The sequence below is a fragment of the Chlorocebus sabaeus genome, chromosome 1 (genome assembly GCF_047675955.1).
Source record: "Chlorocebus sabaeus isolate Y175 chromosome 1, mChlSab1.0.hap1, whole genome shotgun sequence".
Taxonomy (NCBI): domain Eukaryota; kingdom Metazoa; phylum Chordata; class Mammalia; order Primates; family Cercopithecidae; genus Chlorocebus; species Chlorocebus sabaeus.
Genome location: NC_132904.1, coordinates 12,248,326 through 12,271,198, shown reverse-complemented (window position 1 = coordinate 12,271,198; position 22,873 = coordinate 12,248,326). Strand labels below are relative to the sequence as shown.

Here is a 22,873-nt window from a genome sequence, read left to right as displayed (position 1 = left end):
GCTGGGAGGCTGTCTCTGATACCCTAAGCACCTGGGAAGCCCCCTCAGGGCGTTCATTCATGCCCACCTGCACCTGGTTACTCCTCGACTGCCTGTAATCTGCCGCAAGTTTTCCGAGGGCAGAGCCCAGGCTGGCTGGACACTGCAGATCTCCCGGCAGAGGTAGGGGCAGATATGTTAAATGCTGAGACTCTAGCTCCATCTATCCGCCTGCCTCCCGCCTTCCCACCCTCCACACTATCGTGCTTTCAAAGTTCTTTATAGAGACCTGCTCAAAAATCATCCGTGGCTCTCCAAATGCCTTACTTTTTAAAAGAATTTCAGTTTTCCTCTTTCAAAATGCCAACCCCTTCATAATCTGGACCAACCTATCTTCCCAAGCCTCACTTCCTGCTATTGTGCCCCAAAGGTCTCCCTTCTGGCCATGCTCAAGCACTCACTGCTGCCTCAACTGGCCAACATCCCTCAAACCTCTGAGCCATTGCATGTGCTGTCCCCACCTCACCAACTGCCTCACCTCTGCTCGCTCACATGACAAAGCTCTTATTCTTCCTTCAGGACTCAAGGCCCTGTATCTGAAGCTCGCACCCTTAGGTCTGGCTCGTGGCTGGAATCCCAGACCTACTTCTAACTGCAAGTTCGCACTTCCCAAGGTGGTTCTGAGGACGGAGGGGCTAACGCATGTTATGTGCTTAGAACAGCACCTGGCACATAGTGAGCACACATGTCTCTGCTATTCTGATGGTAACTTAATTGACACTGCCTCCATGAAGCCCTCCCCAACTCCTCCACCATGGAGGTAGCAGGCATGTCCTGCTTGGAGGATCCAGAACCCTCATCCCACATATCAATTGCTTGGTACAGGACAATTTTGAGAACAGCTGCCTCTGGCTGAGTGTTTACTATGGGTTGGCTCTCTGCTAAATACTTTTTCTGCCTTATCTCACCTCATCCTCCAACCACCTGGGAGGTAAGAACCATCATCATACCCATTTAACAGAAGAGGAAACCCAAGCCCAGAGAGGTGGACTGACCTGCTCCAGAGACAGCAGCAAGTGTCTCTGCCAGGATTCAAATCAATAGCTGTTTGACCCTAGAGCCCTAGCTCAAGCAAGCTGTCCCTGGAGGCACATATGTAAAGTGCTCAGCACATACTGAGCGCTCCACAAGGCTTGCTATTATCATGCTATTGTTATTATCAGGGGAGAACACAGAATGTGTCTGGTGACCTGAGAGGGGGGATTCCTTAAGCTGGTCCCTCTGCAAAGCACAAAACCCCCATTCCTGGAGAAAGTGTTTCCAAGGGTCCCTTGGCTGCCATCCCTGACCCTCATCCTTGGATGGTGTGCGGGAGCCCCAGTATCTGGACCCGGGGCACTTCCTCTGAGGGGTGCTGGAGCAAGCAAATGCTTGAGGGGGCCGACCCGGGCCCAGGCCCGGCAGAGCGGGACAGGGCCTGCTATGTGCCGGCCATGCTGGCCACTGCTCTCTGTCCCCGCTGACACCACCCCATGGTAATGAGACGGATCCAATTTGTACCCAGGGCCCCGCCGGGAACAGCTGCCGCGGCAGGGTTTGAAGTAATTTAATTGGACACATTAGCCGCACGCTCTCTCCTCCACTCCCCTCATGCAGAGCCTCACGCAGGCACCCCTTCTGCCTCCGACCCCTCATGCCAGCCTACCCTGGCTGGTGGCAGGGTGCATGCTCCACCAACCAGCTAGGACTAACAGGTAGGCACCATTCCTCTCTCATTCCTGGGGCTCCTGGGGGTTCTAGAACCAGAGGGCTCTCTAGCCCCCAGGTTCTCCCCAATCTGTGATGCAAGCAGCAACTATGGGAGCCCACTGGGGCTGGAGCTCAGACCTCTCCCTCCTGTCTGCTCTAATGGGCAGAACAGTCACCCCCCTTTCTCCTTCGGTCAGCCATGGAAGCCCCCAGCCTTCTGCACTCCAGGAAGGGCACTGAAGGAGCAGGGCCAGCAGCACATGCCTGTTTTACCAGCATCTTTTGTTTTGTCACTATCAGGGTTTGTCACTATCAGGGTCACTACAGAGACGATGGGCAGCCCTCCTCTTAGGGCCTATGGAAGCAGTGCATACACACATGCACAGAAACAGACCTAGTCACAAACACACAGGTGATCTCAGTTTGACCCAGACACATACACACATGCTAACAGCCCCACACCGTCATGGAAACGCTTGTATCTGTACACATGAAAGCTCCCATGATCACTCCCGTCCACACCCATGTATGCCATACAGCCAGGTAAGGCCCTGCTCCCAGCAGATGAGGACTTCGTGGCCATGCCAGCAGGTGGGAGGGTGTGGCAGGGGGTAGGCAGGGTCCCTGGCACACAGGCCCTGCCTGGCCAGGTACAGGGCCCAGGGAGGGGCCCTACCCTAAAGCTTTCCGTCATAGCTCCCCACGCACCTGAACGCACCTTGCTACAAATACACTCTTTAATTGCTGTTTACAGCGGTCCTGGCACTCAGATGAATGCAGATATTATGGCCATCCAGCTGCCACCGGCACACGCACTAGGTACACACACAGACAGCGCCTCTCCCCCCAGCTCCGCCCTCCCCTTCCACGCGTGGGCTCAATCACATGAAGATACCAATTCCCCAAACATGCAGCTTTGCAGGGGTTCCAGCTCACAATACCTCAGCTCCTGGTCCATTCTATCCCAAGGGGGCCTTCCAGGTGGAGGCTGCAGAGACCGCCCAGAGAAGGCCGGATGCACCCGCCCACCTTCCAACCAACTGGACCTGGAATTCCAGGCGCAAGCTCTGGGCACAGTCCAGCCCCTTCCACAGGTCCCATGCTGTCTGCCAACTCTGTTCCAGCCCTTGGGGAATTCTGCTGGGTGAGATCAAAGCTCTGCCTTCTAGACACTAGTTGGATAGGGCCCAGCAGGGCTGCCCCTGCTGCCTGGAAGGTCAGGGACCTCCATGCCCATGGAACTGACAGAATTTGCCTGGCATCACCAGCTGGGGTTCCCTGGCAAGGCAGGCAGGCACCCGGGCTGGGCCTGGCACCGGCTGGTGCCGGCACCTGGCCAGACCAGTCACTGCCCTGACAAGAGAAAGTTGACCTCTCGGCCACATATGCCACCTGCCGGGCACTGTCCATGGAGCACTATAGGACCAGCTCTATACAGGGCTGCCCATGCCCACCTGGGATGCCACAGTGCTCTGAGGAGCCATCGAGCCAATTCATTCTCCAGCTGGGGGTCATCAGCTCAGGACTGGGCCTCCCACCCCCACGTGACCCCTCCCAGCTCCTCCCCCTGCTGTTCTTGGCCTCACTCCCCTGGGGGAACCAGTTATTGAAAACAAAAACGGTCCATCAGATTCAATAAGGATTCAAAGTCCCTGAGGGAATAGGGGGGTGGGTGGGGAGTGGGATGGGGGGACTCAGGAGGGGGAGGGAACCATATACGGCTCCTCTGCCTGTCCCACACAACATCCTGCAGTGGCCGGGCTAGAGGGTATAACAAGGGGACAGACCCCACAGGCACTCCATGTTGCCCTCAATGCCCCTTAAGCCTGAGCTTGAGGTCAGCCAGGAGCAGAACCCAGCTGCCCAGGACCTGTCTTTGCTCACCCGGCACCCACCTATTACCCTACCTTCCAGCTGTCCCCTTACCTGTCACCTACTGGCCTGTATGTTCCCACCTCAAACCAGCCTGCTCTAACGCCCTCCCCAGTGTGAGGAGGGGCTCTGGGGCTGTCTCCCTGCCCACTATCCCCCAGCCCTCAAGCGGGCAGCTTGTTGATCAAGCTTCCCTGCAAGGCCACAGAACAGTGTGAACCAGGGCCAAGGAGGGGGCCTGTCTCCACGGTAACACAACAGCTTGGGGGCACTGGCTGCCCTGGCCCATGCCCCATTGAAACCATCCTCGTCCCCTCTGGGTTTTAGACTTGCCCAGCCTCAAGTCCTCCACTGTGTCCTGGCCTGTGGGGAGATCGTTTGATCTTCAGTCCAGACTCTGACCCAAGCCCAGCATGCAGGCCAGGGAGGCCCGAGCGTGTGCCGATGGGGCAGGCTTTGGGGAGGCAGGTGGGAGGAGAGAGGCTGTTGGTGAAATAGGTGGACACAGTCAGGCTTCCTTGGATCTTCCCACGCTCCAGCCCTGGCCTCTAACCCAGGTGGTCCTCAGGGCACACCCTTGATCTGCCCTTTCAGCCACACCCCTAACTTCTGCACCTCCTTCACCCACCATCAGCCTCTTCCCCTAACGTGCCCAGTGAGTGGAGGGTTGGCCTGGACAATCTTGTGGATCCTTCGCCTTGAGAGAGGAGGCCCGCTGTGCCAAGACCCCCTGCCCTGCAGGGAACAGAGTGCACTAACAGGTGGGACAAAAGAAGACTTCAAGCATTACTGCCCCCAGGGACAAGCTCACAGAGGGCTGGGGGCAGGGCAGGCAGCCTTCAGGACCTAACCTCTGTCCTAGTGGTTCCCTCTCTGGCCTTGCTCACCAGCTCACTGCAAGGTCACCTCTCCCTCCCTCTCTCTTTTCCTGCCGCTGTCCTGCCTGCCCACTGCAACGCTGACCCCTGCAGGCTTGCTGGGGCCCGCCTGGTCTGGGGACAAGCAGTCCGAGAGACACAGGGACTTCAGGATGAACCAGAGGGTGAAGGCCGAGGGCAGAGAGAGGCCCTGAAGTCTAGGAGGGGGCAGAAGGGAGGCTGCAGGGATGGCCTAGGGAAGCTGGGCAGAGTGTGGAGTTGGAGCCTGGGTGTGCATGGGAGGAGGCTGGTCTGGGTTCTTCATTGGACTGTGATTATTGCCCACAGTCCCTTTCTTTATTCACAATAGATCAGGGAGCCAAGGGCCTGGGGGCCTGGGGCCCAAGTAGGGAGAGAACCACACCTGTCAGGTAAGGTCCTAGCAGTAGCTGAGCCCTGTGGGGATGAGGGAGGGAGTACCACAGGAATCCTCTGGAACCAGCATGAGGCAAAGGGGAGCAGGAGAGGATAGTTTTTTTTTTTTTAAGGATTGGGCCGCAGGTGTTCCTGAGAGTGGGATGAGAGGATCAGGATATAAAGGCACTGGCCCCTGGGGGACCAGAGGGGAGGGGAGGGGTGGCCTGAGTTACGCAGAAATCAATTTGCATATCTTAGTCCCAACCAGTACCAGCCAAGGGGAGATTGGGGGGGGGCAGAAATGGGGGACACAGAGCCCTGGCTTGGGGAGCTGAGTCTGGGGAACCTTGGGGGAGCTGGGGGGAAGGGGAATCTGACTTGGAACTATAGGGCCTACGAAGGTGGGCAGGGATGCCAGAGGGCAGAGGCCAGAATGAGATCTCTGACTCCTCAAGGACCCCAGACGACTAGGCTCAAAGGCAGACTCTGCCCTCTCCAGCCTATGTCTGACCCCACCCAGCCTAATGCCCACACCACAGAGCAGTCAGCCTCAGGCCAACCCCTTTCCCAGTCACAGCTGCCCTGCCACAGGCACTGGTGGGTCCTGCAGCTGCAACTAGGGTGGGCAAGACAGGTCCCAACTGCAGCCAGAGAGGCGCATTCAAGGAGGGGGTGAGGGAAGAGTTGGGGGCTGCCAGCACACCAGGGATGGCACTGGACTCCAGACCCTTTGCCTAGAAGATGCCAAGCACATCAAGCTGGCCTCCGTGGCGAGGGCAGAGGTGCTTGAAGGAGTGGTGATGTCATGGTGCCCAGGCATGGGAGGGAAGAGGAGGGAGGGAGAGGGGACAAAGGCATGGCCCCAGGCTAGCGGCCTAACAGGACAGAGGGGAGGCTGCCAGCCTGGTGGGCGAGGGGACACAGAGTGTCCTTACTGCTTCCCTATCTTCTATCCTCATACCCCAGAGCTGGCTTCTGAACTAAGCTACTGGCTTCTGAGGTGAGCTGAGCAAGAGAACGCTCCTGCCATGGGCCATGTGCTGGAAGCTGGCGGCATCTTGGAGGAAGATATCAGGGTAGGTGACCTGGGTCTAGACAGATGAGGGGAGGGCTCTCCACAGGCAATGCCTCTTCAGCCCTCACCTAGAGGACATTCAGAGAAGGGCGCAAGGTTCCAGAGAAGGAGACTGAATCACCCTCATATCCAAGTGCTGAGTGAGGGCAAGTCTGGCGCCCAGTGGGTCGTCCTCAATATCGACTAGGCTGAAAAGAATTGAGAGGGGGTGGGAGCAGATTCCTTAGGAGGCAGAGACAGGCTGAGGCTGCCCCTAGAGGGGAAGGAGCAAATGTGGGGCTGGGGCAAGAGTGGGCAAAGCCAGCACCCACTGGACTGCCTTCAGGAGCCTCAGGGCTGCAGGCTCCTTCTGTGCAGGGTCTTAGAGCTGTTCCTTCCCCACAGCACCGCCACCCCCAGGAGGCTGGCAGCAGGGAGCCTGGAGGCTCTGCATTTGGGAGCACGTCCTGGGCTGGGGAGTTATGCTTTTAGCATCAGAGAGAAGCCCAGAAACAGACCCTGATGCCAGAACTGGCAGACTGGGAGTGCTGGGACTGGGTGGAGCACCCCAGGTGGGAACAGGGATACAGCCTGGGCAGGAGCTGCAGGGGACCTGCCTACAGGTGGGCACTGGGTGAGGAGGCATCGGGAGCCAAGGAGGAAATGGCAGAGCAATTTCCGAGGAAGACAGGAAGATTCTCTGGCTTTGACTTAGAGGATACGAAGCAGACAGTGGGCTCCCAGGCCACTCCCCTGGCGGGCGAAGCAGAAGGCAAAGCAGTTCGGCCCTCTCCCCCAGGATGTGAGAGAGTTTGGGGTTGTTTGCTTCCCCCTCCCCAAGCCTAGGAGAACATTCTCTTGGCACCCCCATTCTCAAGAGCCCCTGCTCTCTTTCCCTTCAGGCACCCCGTCTCCCCCATCAACGCCCCTGCGGTTCCCCACCCCCCAGAGCCTCCCTGCCCGGCTGCCGCACCAGATTCCCACTTGCCCCCTGGCACCCTCTCAATTCACAGTTGGCACTGCGATGCCACTCCGCTCCCCTGTGCCCACAATCTTGGCCAAGAGCTGCCGGGATCCTCACCCTGGGGTCCGCCAGAGCTGGCACCCCCGGGGCACCGGTGCTGGGGAGCCGCGGGTGTCTCTGAGGGCACTGCCCGGCTCCCACAGGGGCAGCAGCTCCTCGCTCCGCCACACACGTTGTCCTTGGGCTGCTGGGGGGTGGGGGGGAGGTCCTTGTGGGGACACTGCGAAGCCGGTCCGGGACATCCAGCCTGGCAGTGTCCGGACTGCGGGGGACCGGGGTCCAAGCCGCTGCCGCTCAAGCCCGCGCCCCCGGGGGCTGGGATGACCCCTGGGGGAGCTCGTGCGGCTCCGAGTGGACAGCAGCCCCAGGCTGGGGCTCCCAGACGGTGTCCGGCGCTGCCGCCGTCCTGCCCGCCGGTGCGGGGCGCCCCAGCCCGCCGGGGCCGCGCTTACCTGGGCTGGCCGCCTCCGGGTCCCGGTACATGGTCCCCTCGTCGCCGGTTCCCTCCGGGCTCCTCAGAGCCGCCCGCGGCCGCGCGCTGCTCCGCCGCCGCCGCTGGGCATGGGGCCGGGCGACCCCCGGGGGCGGGTCCGAGGGCGGGGGCCGCGCGGGCTGCACCGAGCCGCGGAGCCGGGGAGCGGGGGCCGCCCGCCAGCCCTCCCGCCCGCCCGCGGAGCACGTTGCCGCCGCCGCCGAGCCGCGCCGAGCCTCCTCCCTCCGGCCTGCGCGCCGCGTGTGCGCGCCGGAGCGTGTGTGTGTACGAGGCCGTGTGTATGTGTGTGTGTGAGCGCGTGTGTGAGCGCGCCCGGGGCACCGCCGGCGCCGCCCGCCCGCCGCCGAACGCCGCGACCACCGCCGCCGCCTGCGCCCGCTGCCGGCCGCGCGCCGCACTGCACCCGCGCTCGCCGCCGCCCCGAGGGCACGGCCGCCGCCCCGTGCTCCGCCTGCCCGCAGCCCCGGCGGGGAGGGCCGCCGAGCCCCACGGCCCGGCTTGTCCGGTCAGCGGGTCCGGCTCCGCTGCGCGACCCACCCCCGGCCCGTGCTTCCCCGATGGCCGCGTCCTGGCACCGGGCAGGGCCGCAGAGCCGGCCACCTCCTCCGAGGTGCCCTTTGGCTTCGACCCAAAAGGCGTATAGATCCACTCCGGGTTTTCCGCTTGCTGGCGGCTCGAGGGCGTCAGCTCCGAACTCAACACCGCGGCGGTCCGGGGCAGACGGGCTGGTGTGTGCAAAAACCAGGAGTGGAATTTTTGGCAGCGCTGAGCCTGGGTCCGCCAGTCCGGTGTTTCTCCAAGCTCGCACACAGGTGGAGCATAAAGGGCTAAGATCCCTGCCCTCGGTGGGAGGTTACGCCTAGTGACCCTCCTCACCTAACCCAGCCCCACGAAAGAAGAAAATAGACTTTTCAGCCTCTGGTTATCCCTCTCCAGCAGCAGCTCCTCCTCTGATCCTCCCCTCTTTTCCTTGACCCTAGCAATTCGGCGGGTAGGAAGGAAATCCCTCCTTCCCCTTCCAACCCTGGACCTCTCTTGGTCCTCTCTGCCCCTCTGCCGGCTCAGTACAGTCTAAATCAGGTGAACACTAGTTCTCATTTCTCTACAGAATTGGGATGATTTGATTCTGGGGCAGGGAGGAGAAGAGAGCTGTCTCCCAAGGATATGAAAAACCCGGAACTGAACCATTAGGGGTATCAGGCACAGAGACCTCCCTGCACGCACCTACACACCTAATCACCTACACACACACACACACACACACACACACACACACACAGACATGCTGCCCCCTCCCCCCCACACAGACACGCTGCCCACACAAAGAGACACATACACTGACGCTCCCCGCAATACAGGTGCTGCCCCTACCCTTCACAGACGGGTTAGGTAAAAGGGTAAAATCCCTGGGTCTGTGGCAGCATCCTGCCCTCCCCTGTGCTGAGAATGCAGTTTGCAGGTGAGCTAGGCTTCCCAGAGTCAAGGATTCTTATTTCCACCCTGAGAAATCCACTTCTGCTGGCTTTATACTGCACTACTCACGCCCTGCCACACCTCCACCTGCCCACAGTGCAGAAGGCAGCCAGGAACAATGCTCTATCTCAATTCTCCCCGACACACACACAAACAGACCCCATCCCCTTGAAATCACATGGAGTCTATCCCCAACCACCACCACCACCACATACACATACACACATATACATTCACCTCCACCTATAGCTCTTCCGGTTGAGAAAAATATAAGGAAGTTCCCCAGCAAACCTCCATGAAGACTGTTCCAGTAGAGAGCAGATTTCCTGGGAATGAATGTTCTAAATAAAAATGGAAGGAAAAAGGCATCTGTAGGTTAAGGCCACCATTCCTCAGTGGCCAGAAATCTCAGCCCTCACCCTCTGGGGAAGGGCCATCCTATTTCATACACCTTGCAGCTGTCCTCCCCAGCTCACCCATGTGCAGCCAAGAACCCACGAGTTATCTACACTCTGCTTTGGGGCCTGGCAAACCCCAGAAAGCTAAGCCAACAGGCTGGGACTGCAGGGTCTGCAACCTTGGCTCATTCCCCCACCCACCCCAGCTGCCTCTCTCATTGCCCTAGTAAACAGTAAACAGGGGTTGGGTATGGTAGCTCACACCTGTAAGCCCAGCACTTTGGGATGCCGAGGCGGGAGATCACTTGAGCCCAGGAGTTGAAACCAGCCTGAGCAACATGGTGAGAACCCATATCTACAAAAAATAATAATAATAATAATAAAGATTAGCCCAGTGTGGTGGCGTGCCCATGTGGTCCCAGCTACTTGGGAGGGTGAGACGGGAGGATGGCTTAAACCCAGTAGTTTGAGGCTGCAGTGAGCCATGATTGCACCACTGCACTCCAACCTTGGCAACAGAGTGAGCCCAATCTCAAAAGGAAAAGAGCAAATGGGGCACCCTTGCCACCCCCCACCACAGATGGGCACACAGACAGGTTCCCTGCTGAGGAATCTCCCCACTTTAGATCCCTTCACCCATCAATCTGAAAGTCCAGAGAGGGACAGCAGAATTCCTCATCACCGCCACTCAACAGGTCTTTACAGGACATCTGAGAGATGCCCCAGGCTGCCCCTTGCAAGTGTCAGGTGATGAAGGCAAGGCCTCTAGAGGAGAAGGAACTGACCCAGGGAGCTAAAGGCCCCGGAGCCAGCACCCTGGGGAGCTGGCAAGAGAACCTGGAGTAAGAATCACTCTTGGTTGAGACTCCCAGCCCTTTGCTAACCACTGTGGGATTCATGAGGAGACCCAGTGCTTGCTCCCATCTGAGGGCTTATAGCCTGTTTCTTACAAGAATACGAAGTCCAGTCTCATCCTCTCCTCACAGGCATTGGACAGTCCTTGTTCCAGGATGTCAGAGCTGGACAGCTCCTCAGACACACAAGAGGAACGCCATGAAATATAGTTGTGCAAACTGAGGCTCTGGGGCATTGGGAATCTTGGGTGGTTTTTAAATTCCTGCCTGCAGCATTGACACAGAAAATACTTTGAATACACCCCTTCTCTGGGTCTCAGTCACTTTGTTTAGGGGACGCAGAGTCATGGGAAAGAGGAAAGAATACAGATTTACGTGGCTCTGCCATCATTGCTGTGTTTACCCTGGGCAGACACCTCTAAGCCTCAGTTTCCTCATCTCTACAATGGGATAATAATAACAACTATTACCTTTGGTTATTGTTAAGTTTAAGCATGGTGAAAAAATCAAATCACTTAAAATGATACTTGGGGGACCGGACGCGGTGGCTCACGCTTGTAATCCCAGCACTTTGGGAGGCCGAGGCGGGTGGATCACAAGGCCAGGAGTTCAAGACCAGCCTGACCAACATGGTGAAATCCCGTCTCTATTAAAAAAAAAAAAAGAAAAGAAAAGAAAAAAAAAAATTAGCCGGGCGGAGGTTACAGTGAGCTGAGATCGCACCACTGCACTCCAGCCTGGGTGACAGAATGAGATTCCTTCTCAAAAAAAAGAAAAAAAAAGATACTTGGAACATATAATTTATTCTTTATACTTTTTGAATGCCATTATTATTGTTGTTGTTGCTATTTGTTTATCCTTAACAGAGACACCACATACTCCCCATTCCCTTGTGTTGCCTGTCAGGAAAGTTCTTTCAGATGTCTAACCGTGAACCATTCTGCTGCATTAGAAGGCTACTCTCTCCTGCCGGAATATCGATGAGAGCCGAGCCAACTGTGAGTTTCTAGGAGCTGCTGGGCTCCTTGACCCTGCCAGCCCGAGTGCCAAAATCCAATCCCAATTCTGTCTTCTAAGTACTCACAGAGAACTGGGTAGAGGCAGTAAATGGAGCCTGCAGGAGTGAGCAGGTCCTCTGAGGAAAAAGATCAGAGGCTGTAAATCACCCCTGCCCTGCCCTTGGGTCTTGTCTCTCACTGGGGAGGGCCTGAGCCTCTGGACGTGCAGCTTCTCCCCTTCCAGTCCCCAGAGAAGGGGGGCCCAAAGAGCCCCTCTCATTCTGTTTGGTTGCTGGTTCCCTGTCCTGGGTTCCATGACATGGCAGGAAATGCGGGCAGCACCTGGTTCCCCAAGGGCTGCCGTGCTGTGTGCTGCAGACCCTTCAGGCCTGTTTCAGATCTGGCACCATCCTCAGGGCCAGGAGTCCTGGGTCGGCTTCAAGGAGGGACATTCTGTCCCTCAGGAGCAGATGCTGGGCCTGCACTCTCCCGAACAGGGCCCCTGAGGCTGCCTGGCTCTGTTGCTAGGCCACGGCTAGGAGGCAGGGCTCCTGAGTTCCCCTCTGGCCTCTACCTGGCGTGGTCTTCATGTTGCTGTCTCCCCACAGTCCTTTCCCCCATCCCCACCCCCTTGGCTATGGGCTGAATTATTAATAAAAATGCTGAGGAAGCTGTTTGTGCAGCTCACGTGACAGAACAAACACACCTCTCTCCTTGCCATCGTCCATGTGGCAAGAGACCCAGGCTGAGCATTGGCCTGATTCAGGAGAGACAGGCTGAGACTAGCTGGAAGGTGGCTGTGCAGGGCAACAGCACAGCCCACTGATGGTGACAGGCCAGGAGAGTGAGGATTTGTTCTGTCATCCTGTCCCTTCTCCTACCCCCTAGTCTTTCCCTTCCTCCTCTGCAGACGACGAGTCTGGAGAAGACAAAAGTATAAAGTTAACAGATGTCTCCACCCCAGAAAGGATATGACAGCAAACTCCTAGGAGGCAGCTGCAGCCATCTCTATACCCACCTCATCACCATCAATACAAAATTGCCTCCTCTCGAAAGACCCAGTAACTACCAGATCTCAGAGGCCCACCCAGAGTCTATGCTTGTCACACTTCTGCCGGGTTCTGCTTTGGGGGCCTGGTACTAAAAGGCAGGGTTTGGACCCCAGCATCAAGGGAAGAATCTGATACTCCAACTCAGGTCCTGCCTCTGCCTGTTTCTCTGTTTGGCTTTGGCTGGTTACTTGACATCTCTGGGCCTCAGTTTTCTTATCTGTAAAATAAGGCTAAGAACTGCTCCACACAAAGATGTGAGAATACCCTGGGGAGATGGCAAGGTCTGGATCTTTCCTGGTTCCCTAGGGGTAACCCCAGGCACCAAAGACCCTGCTCCAAGCTGACCTGCCATAGCTATAGGCCCCCAAGGGTCTCTCAGGCCACGTTACAGGGCCAGAAACCTTATTCCTACCCCACCCTCACCCCATCTGTCTTCCCACACCCCTTCACCCTGTAACCTCTTCTTCATCCAGATTCTGGCTCTCAGTCTCTCTCTTCTCCATGGTCATCCTGACACTCCCCAAGTGCTTGGCTCAGCCCCTCAAATCCCTCACCACCCTCAAAAGATTTAAGTTGGTATCCCTTCTTCTGGCTTGGGACAGCCCCAGCCTTGGTCAGAAGTTTGGCCTTGGGACTCTGCTCTGAGACATTCCTTATCCCTTGGGCAGCTCAGGCACCCCTGAGACTGACTGAGGGCCATGGGGGCTAGCGAGACCCCCTTCCTGGGATGCACTGTGGAAGCACCTCAGTTTGCTGATTACCAGGTGAGTGACCCGGAGTTAGCCCCTCAGTCCTTCTGAGCCTCATTTTACCAGTCTGTACCATAAGGATGTTGTTTGTTAATCTTGACTGGGTCTTAGACCCCTGTGAAAAGCTAATGAAGCCAGTGGACCTCTCCTCCCTAGAAAAGTGCATATACAAACAGAGACACAACATTTTGCCCATCATTGGGTGTGTGTTGGGGTGGGAGTCCTTTGGGTTCCAGATGAAAACCCCTGGCCCAGAAGCCTGCAAGACTGCTTCCAACTCTGTCAGTCTGAACCCAGTTCTCTGCCCTCCCCATCCTCTCCACAGTGACTTCTGGGTGTGGGGGAAGAGGGGACAGTTAGGGAGGTAGGCTGCTGATCTATCCACACCTTTTCTCCCTCCTGCCTCAGTGGGCCCCTCCCCCAGCATTTCCTGTGGCTGGTGCCAGCTTGTCTGCAGCTCAGACCAGCGTTTCAGTCCCTCTTGGAACCCACTGAACTGGCTTCACCTGCCTTTCAAGGTATTTAAAGGTTCTTTGACCAAATGCTTTTTGATCCTTCGCTGATGGGAACCAAGCAGAAGCTCTTTGGCCAACTGTCCCCCCTCCCCCCATATGATTAGTCTCTAAGAGCTCTTTTGATATTGCAGAAACCTTCTGTGGTTTGTTCAAAGCCCTGGGCCTTGCAGCCACCTCCCCCGGGGACCCAGGCCAGTCAGCTCCAGCCTCCACCGCCCATCCCCAGGGGTGGCCTAGTTAATGGGGGCCTCCTAGCGCTGAACAACTCTGGCCTGAGTTTGAACCCCAGACCCGAGCCCAGCTGGTAGAGGGGTCAAGCCCCCCTCCTCTCAGGGAGCCCAGGCCAGGTCTGGTAGTGTGGGGTGGGGACCTGTTCCCCAGGCTTCAGCGGGCCATGACTCTTCTTCCCGCCCAGCTGAGGTTGCACAGACAGGCATGCAGGTCCACGATGATAGTAATTGACCTGTTTCCAGGTCTGAGGCTGAGGTTGAGAAGGGGAAACTGAGGCTCTGAGAAGTCCTGGGTTCAGGCCTCGATGTGTAAGGGGGCAGGAGCCAGAATCCGCCAACCCAAGACCTGCTCCAGCAGCCCCCATCCCAGCCAGCACCACTCGCCGCCCGCGCTCCTGGTCCTCCAGGGCCACGGAGAAGGCGCGCCTGGGCTGAGTCCCAGTTGCAGAATTCTTGGGGGGCGGGGGACGAGGCGTCTCCGCTCTTAATAGCTGAGCGCCCGCAAACGCCCGGTCTGGGCTCGAGGCCGGCGCCTCCAGCGACTGGCGCCCCCAGCATAGAAATCTTTCTCCGCAACTTGGACTGACCCACCCAGAGTGCCTCGAGTATCCGGCCCGGGGCGGGGATGCGCGTGCGCGGAGGGGGTGCCGCGGAGCCCGCGTGAGCAGACAAATTACCGCGGACCTGAGAGGACGCGTCCGCGCCAGCCCGGAAGGAGGAGGGGGCCGGTACACAGACGGGGGCGGGGGAGATGACTCTCTCTGAGGGATCCCCAACCCCAGGATTGAGGCCCCACCCTCTGCCCTAGCTGGAGTTGAAGACCGCAGTGGGGGTGGGGGCCTATCCCTCGCAGGTGGAAGGGTGATCTGCGCCGGGAGAGCTGGGACTGTCCCAGTTCAGCCATCCCTGGCTCTGGGCTGAGGAGGATGACAGGAGAGGCCCCAGCACTCCGAGACTGGGCGAGTTCAGGTGGCCAGGCCCCCCCCTCACCAAGGCCTCCGGGAGCTGCTGGGCTCCTTGGCCCTGCCGGCCTGAGTGCCAGAATCCAATCCTGCTCAATAATAATCGTCAGAGCAGCCGGCAGCACTTACTGAGCTCTGAGGGACTGCCAGGCCCGGGTGCCAAGTGCATAACACGCATTATCCCATTTAATAGTCACGGAAGTCCCGTCGTGATCCTCTTAGGAAGGTGAGGGGGTGAGGAGGCGAGGGGCGTGGCTTGCCTGGGGCGTGGCTTGCCTGAGGTCGGGCAGCCGGCGGGGTGGAGGGACAGGTGGGAGTCACACCAGCTCCAACCAGGTCTAGAGCCCAAACCTTCAACGCCTGGGCTTTCCTGCCTTCGACTCCTCAGAGCTCTCCTGGAGGCTGAGCAGGCAACAGAGCCTGCTCCTCAGCTGGGTGTGGCCCGTGGGAGGTGAGGGGGCACAGAGGCCGGGCACCCTGGAAAGGAGGAAGAATGGGGGACCCCCATCTTCCTGGCTGCTTCATTTCCCGCTCTCTTCCTGCTCCCACCCCTCCCAACGGTGGGCGTCCCCCAAGGCTCCGTCCTCTCTTCCCTTTTCTTTCTCACCCACTCTCTTCGTGACCTCATCCACTCCCACGGCCTCAGCTTTTGCTTCATCCCCATTCCCAGCACTGTCTCTGGGGCCCTGACCTCCCTCCCAAGCTCTGCAGCTGTGTACTTAGTGAAGCCTCTCCACCAGGTGGTGGAAACTCATTACCTCCCTGGAGTTACCCCACAGCTGCTAAGGCCCCATCACTCTCTCAAGCCCCACATCGATTCCCCAAATCCTCCCGCTGCTCTTCCCCCACACCTAATTAGTGTCCATATCCTTCAGACCCTTTTCTCTGCCCAGCCTCTCACACCCTCTTCTCAGACTCCTGAGCCACCTCCCTAAGTCAGACACTCAAGCCGCTCACCCTCCACCTCACCTGGCTCCTGCCCAGTCGCTTGCCTCCCCCAGTCTTTTCCATCCATGCCCTCCCTCCCCGTGGTTTTCTTTTTCCTTTTCTTTTCTTTCTTTCTTTTTTTTTTTTTGTTTGTTTGAGACAGTCTTGCTCTGTAACTCAGGCTGGAGTGCTGTGGCATGATCTTGGCTCACTGCAACCTCCGCCTCCCAGGCTCAACACATTCTCATGCCTCAGCCTCCTGAGTAGCTGGGATTACAGCCACCTGCAATCATGCCTGGCTGATTTTTGTGTTTTTAGTAGAGACAGGGTTTCACCGTCTTGGTCAGGCTGGTGTTGAACTCCTGGCCTCAAATGATTCGCCCACCTCCCAAAGTGTTGGGATTACAAGCATAAACCACTGCACCCGGCCTCTCTGGTTTTCTGAGACACAAGATCCAATTGCGCTACTGTCTTCTCAGCCCCTGGACCTTCGATGGCTCCCCGCGCCTGTGGAAAGGAGCAGCTTAGCCTGAGACAGAGTCTGCCCCAGTATGACTTTTGACCTCCTCGTCTTGCCCAGTGCTCTGCCTTCAGCTAAAAACAGTTCCTCCCTATGGGTTTCCACCTTTCAAAGCCCGTCTTCACTGTCACTTTGTCCAGGGAGCCATCCCTGATTCTCCCAGGTGAGTTTGAACTCCCCTCTTCTGTAGCCCCATGGCACTTCTCAGCATTTCGGTGATGGAATTGTCCAAGTTGATAGCATTTATACAGCTCTTCAATCCCGCTTTCTGCCCACCTGCTCCACCCCTGCAACGGACGGGGAGCTCTTTCAGGGCAAGGATCACCCATTACTATCCACCCTCATCTTCCTCCTTTCACATTTTTTATTGATCCATTCAGCAAACATTAATGACGTAGCTGCTATGTGCTAGGCACTGCATATACAGAATCCTGCTCCTTCTCTGAGTAATTGTCATACAGTGCGACAAGTGCATTAACAGGTGGATTCAGGGAAACATGGCCCTGGTCAAGGATTTCTCCAGGCTCCCGAATGCCAGGCCCTGGCCTGAGCACTATGGGGGTGTGCAAGCTTGAACGAGACCAAGCCCTGCCCTCCAAGATGGTAGCTGTATGGAGACAATAGGATGTGTACAAATGCAGGTCTGAACACAGTGCTTTGGGACCACAGAAAGCAGAGCAATGACCTTGGCCCTGGGGAAATCCTGAAGCTTCCCAAATGCCCAGCACCTTGCACCAAGCAGTAGCCTCGTAAATCTTTGTTGAATTAAATTGGTTATGGGAAGAAAGGGGACATAATACAGACTGAAAAAGAAAATTAAGGTTATTGGGGGCAGGCAGCGGGGGATGACAGAGCATTTTCACATCTGCATGAAGTCGCCTTGTCACCCATCCCAGAGGGATGTCTTGTGGACAAATGAGATCATGGACGTGTAGTGCTCTGAACGCCTGGGAAGAAAATAACTATACAAATACCGGGGCTATTATTAGTCTATCCCTATCAGACCAGATAAGTCCTCTCCTTGTGGCCTCAGTTCCCTCCTGGTAATATCAAGTGTGCCCTGTGGCAATTTGCTTCTCTCTCTCTCTGGGCCTCAGTTTCCCCATATGCAACATGAGAACATACCATGAGATGATTCTGAGGGTCTCTGGCTCCTCCAGGGAGATGCTCCAGGGACAGCTGTGTCTGACTAGGGGATGCCTTTTGTCTTCTCTTGACTGCCACACCCTGGGCTGAGTTGGGGAGTCCTCATAAAATGTCACAAAGGCCACTCCCTGTCCTGTTTGTCTTTCTGGTCAAACAAGGCTATGCAGAACATGAGGCAAGTGTGGGCTTCTCGGCCAGAAGTTCCTCTCTAACTTCTGGGAACAGCCTTAAGGCCTGTTTTCTGAAAAAGACCTCTGTGTGAGCCCCTTCCCTCCACTCCGGGTCCGAGGTCTGTGTTCCCCTGGGGAAGGCCCATCCCTCTCCAAATCCCCATTTCCCTCTCTCTTTATGGCCAGAAGCGTTGGGGTGCAAGATGCTTCAGTGAAAGGGGATGGAAGCTGTAGTGAGAGAGAAGAGAAGCTTCTCGCACAGGACTCTCATGCATGCTCCCCCATGACCTGTCCTTAGCTAAGGCACCACCACAACCCTGACCCTACAAAGCAGAGACCTTGGCCATGTCCCTACTTTCCCTTTTTTCCTTACCTGGCACATTTTGTTGGTGGTGAGTCCTGGTCTTTTTCCTTCCTGGCCCCCCAGTCCTTCCCAGCCTCCCCTGCCCCTCATTCATGGCCCTAGCCCCGGTCGTCCCATCTTACATCGACTTCCTCCCTAGGTCTCCTCCTCTGCCTCCAGCCTGGCTCCCTTCCTGTCCACTATCCTAAGGGCAGCAAAGCGCAAGTGTGACCAGGTTGCTCTTCAGCTCAAAGCCCTTCCATGGATCCATAATTGCTCTTAGGAAAAAGCTCAGATTCCCTGTCTGGCAGGCAGGGCCCTTCCTGACCTAACCAGAGAGGCGAAGTCATCTTTGAGAGAGTTCTGAGGCTGAGAAAGAGCTCACTAAGGGATGGGGGCGTGGGGGGCATTTCAGGGACAGGGAAATGTGGTTTCAGAGGTGGGGAGATATGATGGAACCTGGGGTGGGAAAAATCAGAAAGCAGATATGGCAGGAGGCTGCAGTGAGTGTCCAGGGTGTATCAGGCACACCTAGTGTGTGCCAGGCTCTGTCGTCATGCTGAAGATGCAGCAGTGACCAAAACAAAGATCCCTGCCCTCAGGAGCTGGCATTTAGCAGGGGGAGGTAGCAATTAGCAATGAGCAAAAGAAGGAAATGTTATAGTGTGTTAGAAGGTGGTGAGTGTTTGGGAAAAGAAAAGGTGGAGAGAAGTGAGGGTTATCTGGGGGTGGATTGCAATGTTGAGACAGGGTAATGAGGGCAGGCTTCATTGAGAAGGTGGCATCTGAGCAAAGACTTGAGGGAGGAGAGGGATTTAGCCCTGCAGTTATCTGGGTAACAGTGTACCAGGGAGAGGGAACAGCCAGTGCAAACGCTGTAGAGTGGGGTAATACCTGGTTTGTTGGAGGAAAGCAAGGGGGCTTGTGGGGCTGGAGCGGAGGGAGGAAGGAAGTGGTCAGGAGAGTGTAGGGGGAGAGGGGAGGACAGGTCACTGTGAGAACTTAGGGAGATGGGAAGCAACTGGAGTGTCTTTTGTAAGAGGAAGGACATGAGCTGGCGTATATTGTAAAAAGATCACTCTGGGTGTGTGTGTGGGGAGCGGGGGCAGCTGCAGGGAGACCAGTCAGGGGACTGCTGCACTAATCCAGGCAAGACATGATGGTGGTTCAAATCAGGGTGGGTGCTGTGGGGGAGGTTGGGAGGGCTTGGATTCTGGATCTATTTGGAAGGCAGAACCAACTGGATTTCTTCATGGATTGGACGTGGGTTGTTTCAAAAAGGGAGGAGCCGAGATCATCGCCTCCAAGGCTTTGGCCTGAGCCATGGAAGGCTTGGATTGCCATTGGCTGAAATGGGGTTTGTGTTGGAGCAGCGCCTTTTCTCAATCAGTTTTTCACTATCACCCACCCTCAGGAGCCTTTGAAGACATTTTTCTCTAATCACTTCCCCGCACAACGGGTTTTTTTTTTTTTTTTTTTTCTGATGGAGTCATGTTCTGTAGCCCAGGCTGGAGTGCAGTGACGTGATATGGGCTATGGGCTCACGGCAATCTCTGACTCCTGATTTCAAGCGATTCTCCTGCCTCGGCCTCCCGAGTAGCTGGGATTACAGGTGCGCACCACCGTGCCTGGCTAATTTTTGTATTTTTGGTAGAGACGGGGTTTCATTTTGTTACCCAGGCTGGTTTTGAACTCCTGACTTCAGGTGATCCACCCACCTCAGCCTCCCAAAGTGCTGGGTTTATAGGCGTGAGCCACCGCGCCCGGCCCACAATGGAATTTTAACACCACAGCTATGATGTATACATGTTCATGTACTTTGGCCCTTTGGAAAATTACAAACCATTGTAATATCAATATTTTTCTGTCCCCCCAAGAGCCAATTTTTGCCCACTGGGGAAGGTGGCATCCCTGTGAAGAAGGCGTGTGTCCGAGCGAGTTGTGTAACAGAGAACAGGTGCTCAGCTTGGCACAGGTTGGACCTGAGCTATCTAGTGCAGGGAGGGGATGCTGAGTGGACAGTGGAACATTTGAGGTCCAGGCTAGAGGTATGGATGTGAAAGTCATTGGTGTATATATGCTGTTGCCATGAGACTGGGTGAGCTCACCAGAGGAATGAGGAATGAGATCAGAACCAAAGTCTAGGCTTGAGGCACCCCATGTTGGGCTGTCTGGAAGAAGAGAAAAAAGCAGCAAAGGAGACGGAGAGGGAAAGGTGAGAGAAGTAACAGAAAACCAAGTGAGTACAGCAGGTGACCTAGGAGCCCAGTGGAAAGAGTGTTTCAGGGAAGAGGGAGGGCACGCTGCCAAATGCCATGGGGTCAGGGGCAAGTGGCAGAAAGACTGAGAACTGACAGCTGAGTTTAGCCATAGAGAAGCCCCTGGAGATCTTGGTAGGAGCATTTTATTTATTTATTTTTGAGATGGGGTCTCACTCTGTCACCAAGGCTGGAGGGCAGTGGTATGGTCCTAGCTCACTGCAGTCTTAACGTCCTGGATTTGAGCGATCCTCCCACCTCCCGCCGCAGCCTCCTGAGTAGCTGGGATTACAGATGTGCGCCGCCATGCCTGGCTAATTTTTAATTTTTTTTTTTTTTTTTTTTTTTGAGACAGAGTCTCACTCTGTCGCCCAGGCTGGAGTGCAATGGCATGATCTGGGCTCACTGCAACCTCTGCCTTCCAGATTCAAGCGATTCTCCTGCCTCAGCCTCCCAAGTGGCTGGGACCACAGGTGCCCACCACCATGCCTGGCTAATTTTTTGTATTTTTAGTAGAAATGGGGTTTCGCTGTGTTAGCCAGGATGGTCTTGATCTCCTGACCTCATGATCTGCCCTCCTCGGCCTCATGAAGTGCTGGGATTACAGGCGTGAGCCACCACACCCGGCCTTAAAATTTTTTTGTAGAGACAGGGGCTTGCTGTGTTGCCCAGGCTGGTCTCGGACTCCAGGTTTCCAATCCTCCTGCCTCGGCCTCCCAAATCGTTGGGCTTACAGGTATCAGCCAACATGCCAGGCCCATAGGAGTATTTTTGATAGAGTGGTGGGGATGAAAGCCAGATTGGAGTGGGTTTAAGAGAGAACAGGAGGAGAAGAACCGCTGATAGTGGATAAAGACAACCCTGGGAGGAGTTTTGTTGCAGAGGGGAACAAGGAATTGGGTGGCAGCCACAGGGGAAGCAGGATCAAGAGCAGGTATGTGTAAGATGGGAGGAAAAACAGCCACTGACGGCAATGGTTCGGTGAACTGGGATGGGATGACTTGCTGATCAGAGGGACTGGGCTCTGGTGCCTGCCTGGGTGGTGGGTGAGGGCAGGCGTGGACAGTCATGTCTCCTAGAACTCGGGGAGGCAATGTGTGGGTGCAGAGGCTGGTGGGGGCGGATGTGCCCGTGCAAATCTGGAAGTACTTCTGAGAGACTGGATTGTCTTCAGGGAGTGAGAAAAACAAGGTCAACAGCTGAGAGTGAGGACGGGGGAGGGTGGGGTGGGGTTTGAGGAGAGGAGATCGTGAGAAAGCGTGAGTCGCCCACGAGCAGGGGAGGGTGAACGGACTCAGTGGTAAGTGTGAAGGATCGCCAGCCGTGAGCCTTCCTGCCCCACTCGGGCCGGGGTCAGCTGCCCACCTCCGGGCTCCTGGGGCTCCCTGACCCCACTGAGGTTTAAGCCTTTACTGCTCCAGGAAAGGGTTACCAGCAAGCCCCGTGCAGTCCGGCAGGCAGCCAGCATTTGAATTCTCCTCCCGTGCTCACTGGCTGTGTAACCTGGGCAAAGTTTTTGTTTGTTTTCGTTCATTGTCCGCATGCCTCAGTCTTCTCATCTGTAAAGTGGAGGCAGAGGTAGGAGGAAGCAGTTTATGTTATTGCTATCCTCTACTCTGTTGTTGCTATTTTGTACTGAGGAGGGCTCAGTAAATGAAGAGTGAAGGGTGAATGAGGGGAGGGGAGTTTGCTTGGGGCCCCCACAGGCCAAGGAGTGGAGAGAGGAGGGCAGGTGTCACAGCTCTGCCCCCACCCACGGAGGACTCTGACTCTAACCCCAGCGCTCAGCTCCCATCACGTGAACTGGGATCCCTGAGGAAGCTCTCAGGTGGGCAGCCACCAGCTGAGGACAGACCTCCCAGTGCAGCCCAGGACAGTCCCTAGCGCAGCCCAAGGCCAGGACCACACTGGCCGCTCCCTCTGCAGAGCCCACTAGTGTAGGGAGGAAGACAGGGATAGGTTGGCCCTCTTCCCTGTCCCCACCCTCAGGACGTCCTCCCCAGCCTGGCCCTTCCTGTTTTTCTTCCCTGGCCCCTGGAGGCCATTTCCTCCAAGGGCTCAGGGAAGGGTGTTGCTTTGTTTTCTCCTGAGCTCAGAGCTTTCTGGGCTCATGAACCTCCAGATCTGGGCCTTTGAAACCCCCTAGAAAATAGCCTGGCTGTCTAGCCCCTCCCCAGAGGCCCTGATGCCAGGAGTAGGGTGGAGCTCTGCTGAGGGTGTGGTCAACGTGTGTGTGTGTGTGTGTGTGTGTGTGTGTGTGTGTAGGGGACAAGAGGATTCATGGGGACAAATGTGACTTGGCTGGCAACAAACCATGGCAAGACCCCAGGTTGGGAGCTGGCAGCCCTGGGAGGGGGCTCCCAGTCCTGCAGGGAACCTGCTGTGTCATGCCCAGCCAGGGCCTCTTGCTCCTAGAACTTCACCCTCCACCCTACAACCCAGAGGTAGCAATAAAGCCTCCCTCACAATAAAGAGCCGCAAGGAACAGGAGCTAATGGGCAGAGTGGGCACTGGAGACTGTTATGAGAGCATCAAGGTTCCTTACCATTCCCCAGTGCCTGCTGGGGAGGGAACTGCTAAGTGCCAGGTAGTGTGAGGCTGGCCTGGGAGTGGGGGCAGATGAAGTGCTCAGCAAGTCTCCAGCCTTGCCCTTCATCCCCTTAATGAACCAGCCAGCATCCACCAGAAGCTTCATTCTCAGGCCCCAGCGGAGGCTGGCGCCTGCACTGATGCCTGGCTACCCTGATCACTCCTGTGTCCTATAAGCTGACCGCCTAATAGAGCAAAGGCTCCCAGGAGCCTGGCAGTGCCTGGCCACTGCCCCATCCCCACC

General features: G+C 56.6%; 1 protein-coding gene across 15 annotated transcripts in view; it reads right to left on the bottom strand.

Moving 5' to 3' along the window:
* SYT7 (synaptotagmin 7) overlaps nucleotides 1-7,793 on the bottom strand; it is a 64,369-nt gene extending 56,576 nt beyond the window's left edge. For 2 of the 15 annotated variants that reach the window (XM_007996023.3, XM_073015659.1), the window contains exon 1: nucleotides 7,405-7,520. Coding sequence is in view for 5 of the 15 variants with exons in the window: in XM_007996013.3 (XP_007994204.1) it covers nucleotides 7,405-7,435 (31 nt within the window). In the remaining 10 variants the exon portion in view is untranslated. Of the gene's footprint in view, nucleotides 1-7,404 lie in introns of all 15 variants that reach the window. The other 13 variants (XM_007996013.3, XM_073015675.1, XM_007996063.3 and 10 more) reach the window with 13 other exon arrangements.
* Nucleotides 7,794-22,873: the final 15,080 nt, after the last annotated feature.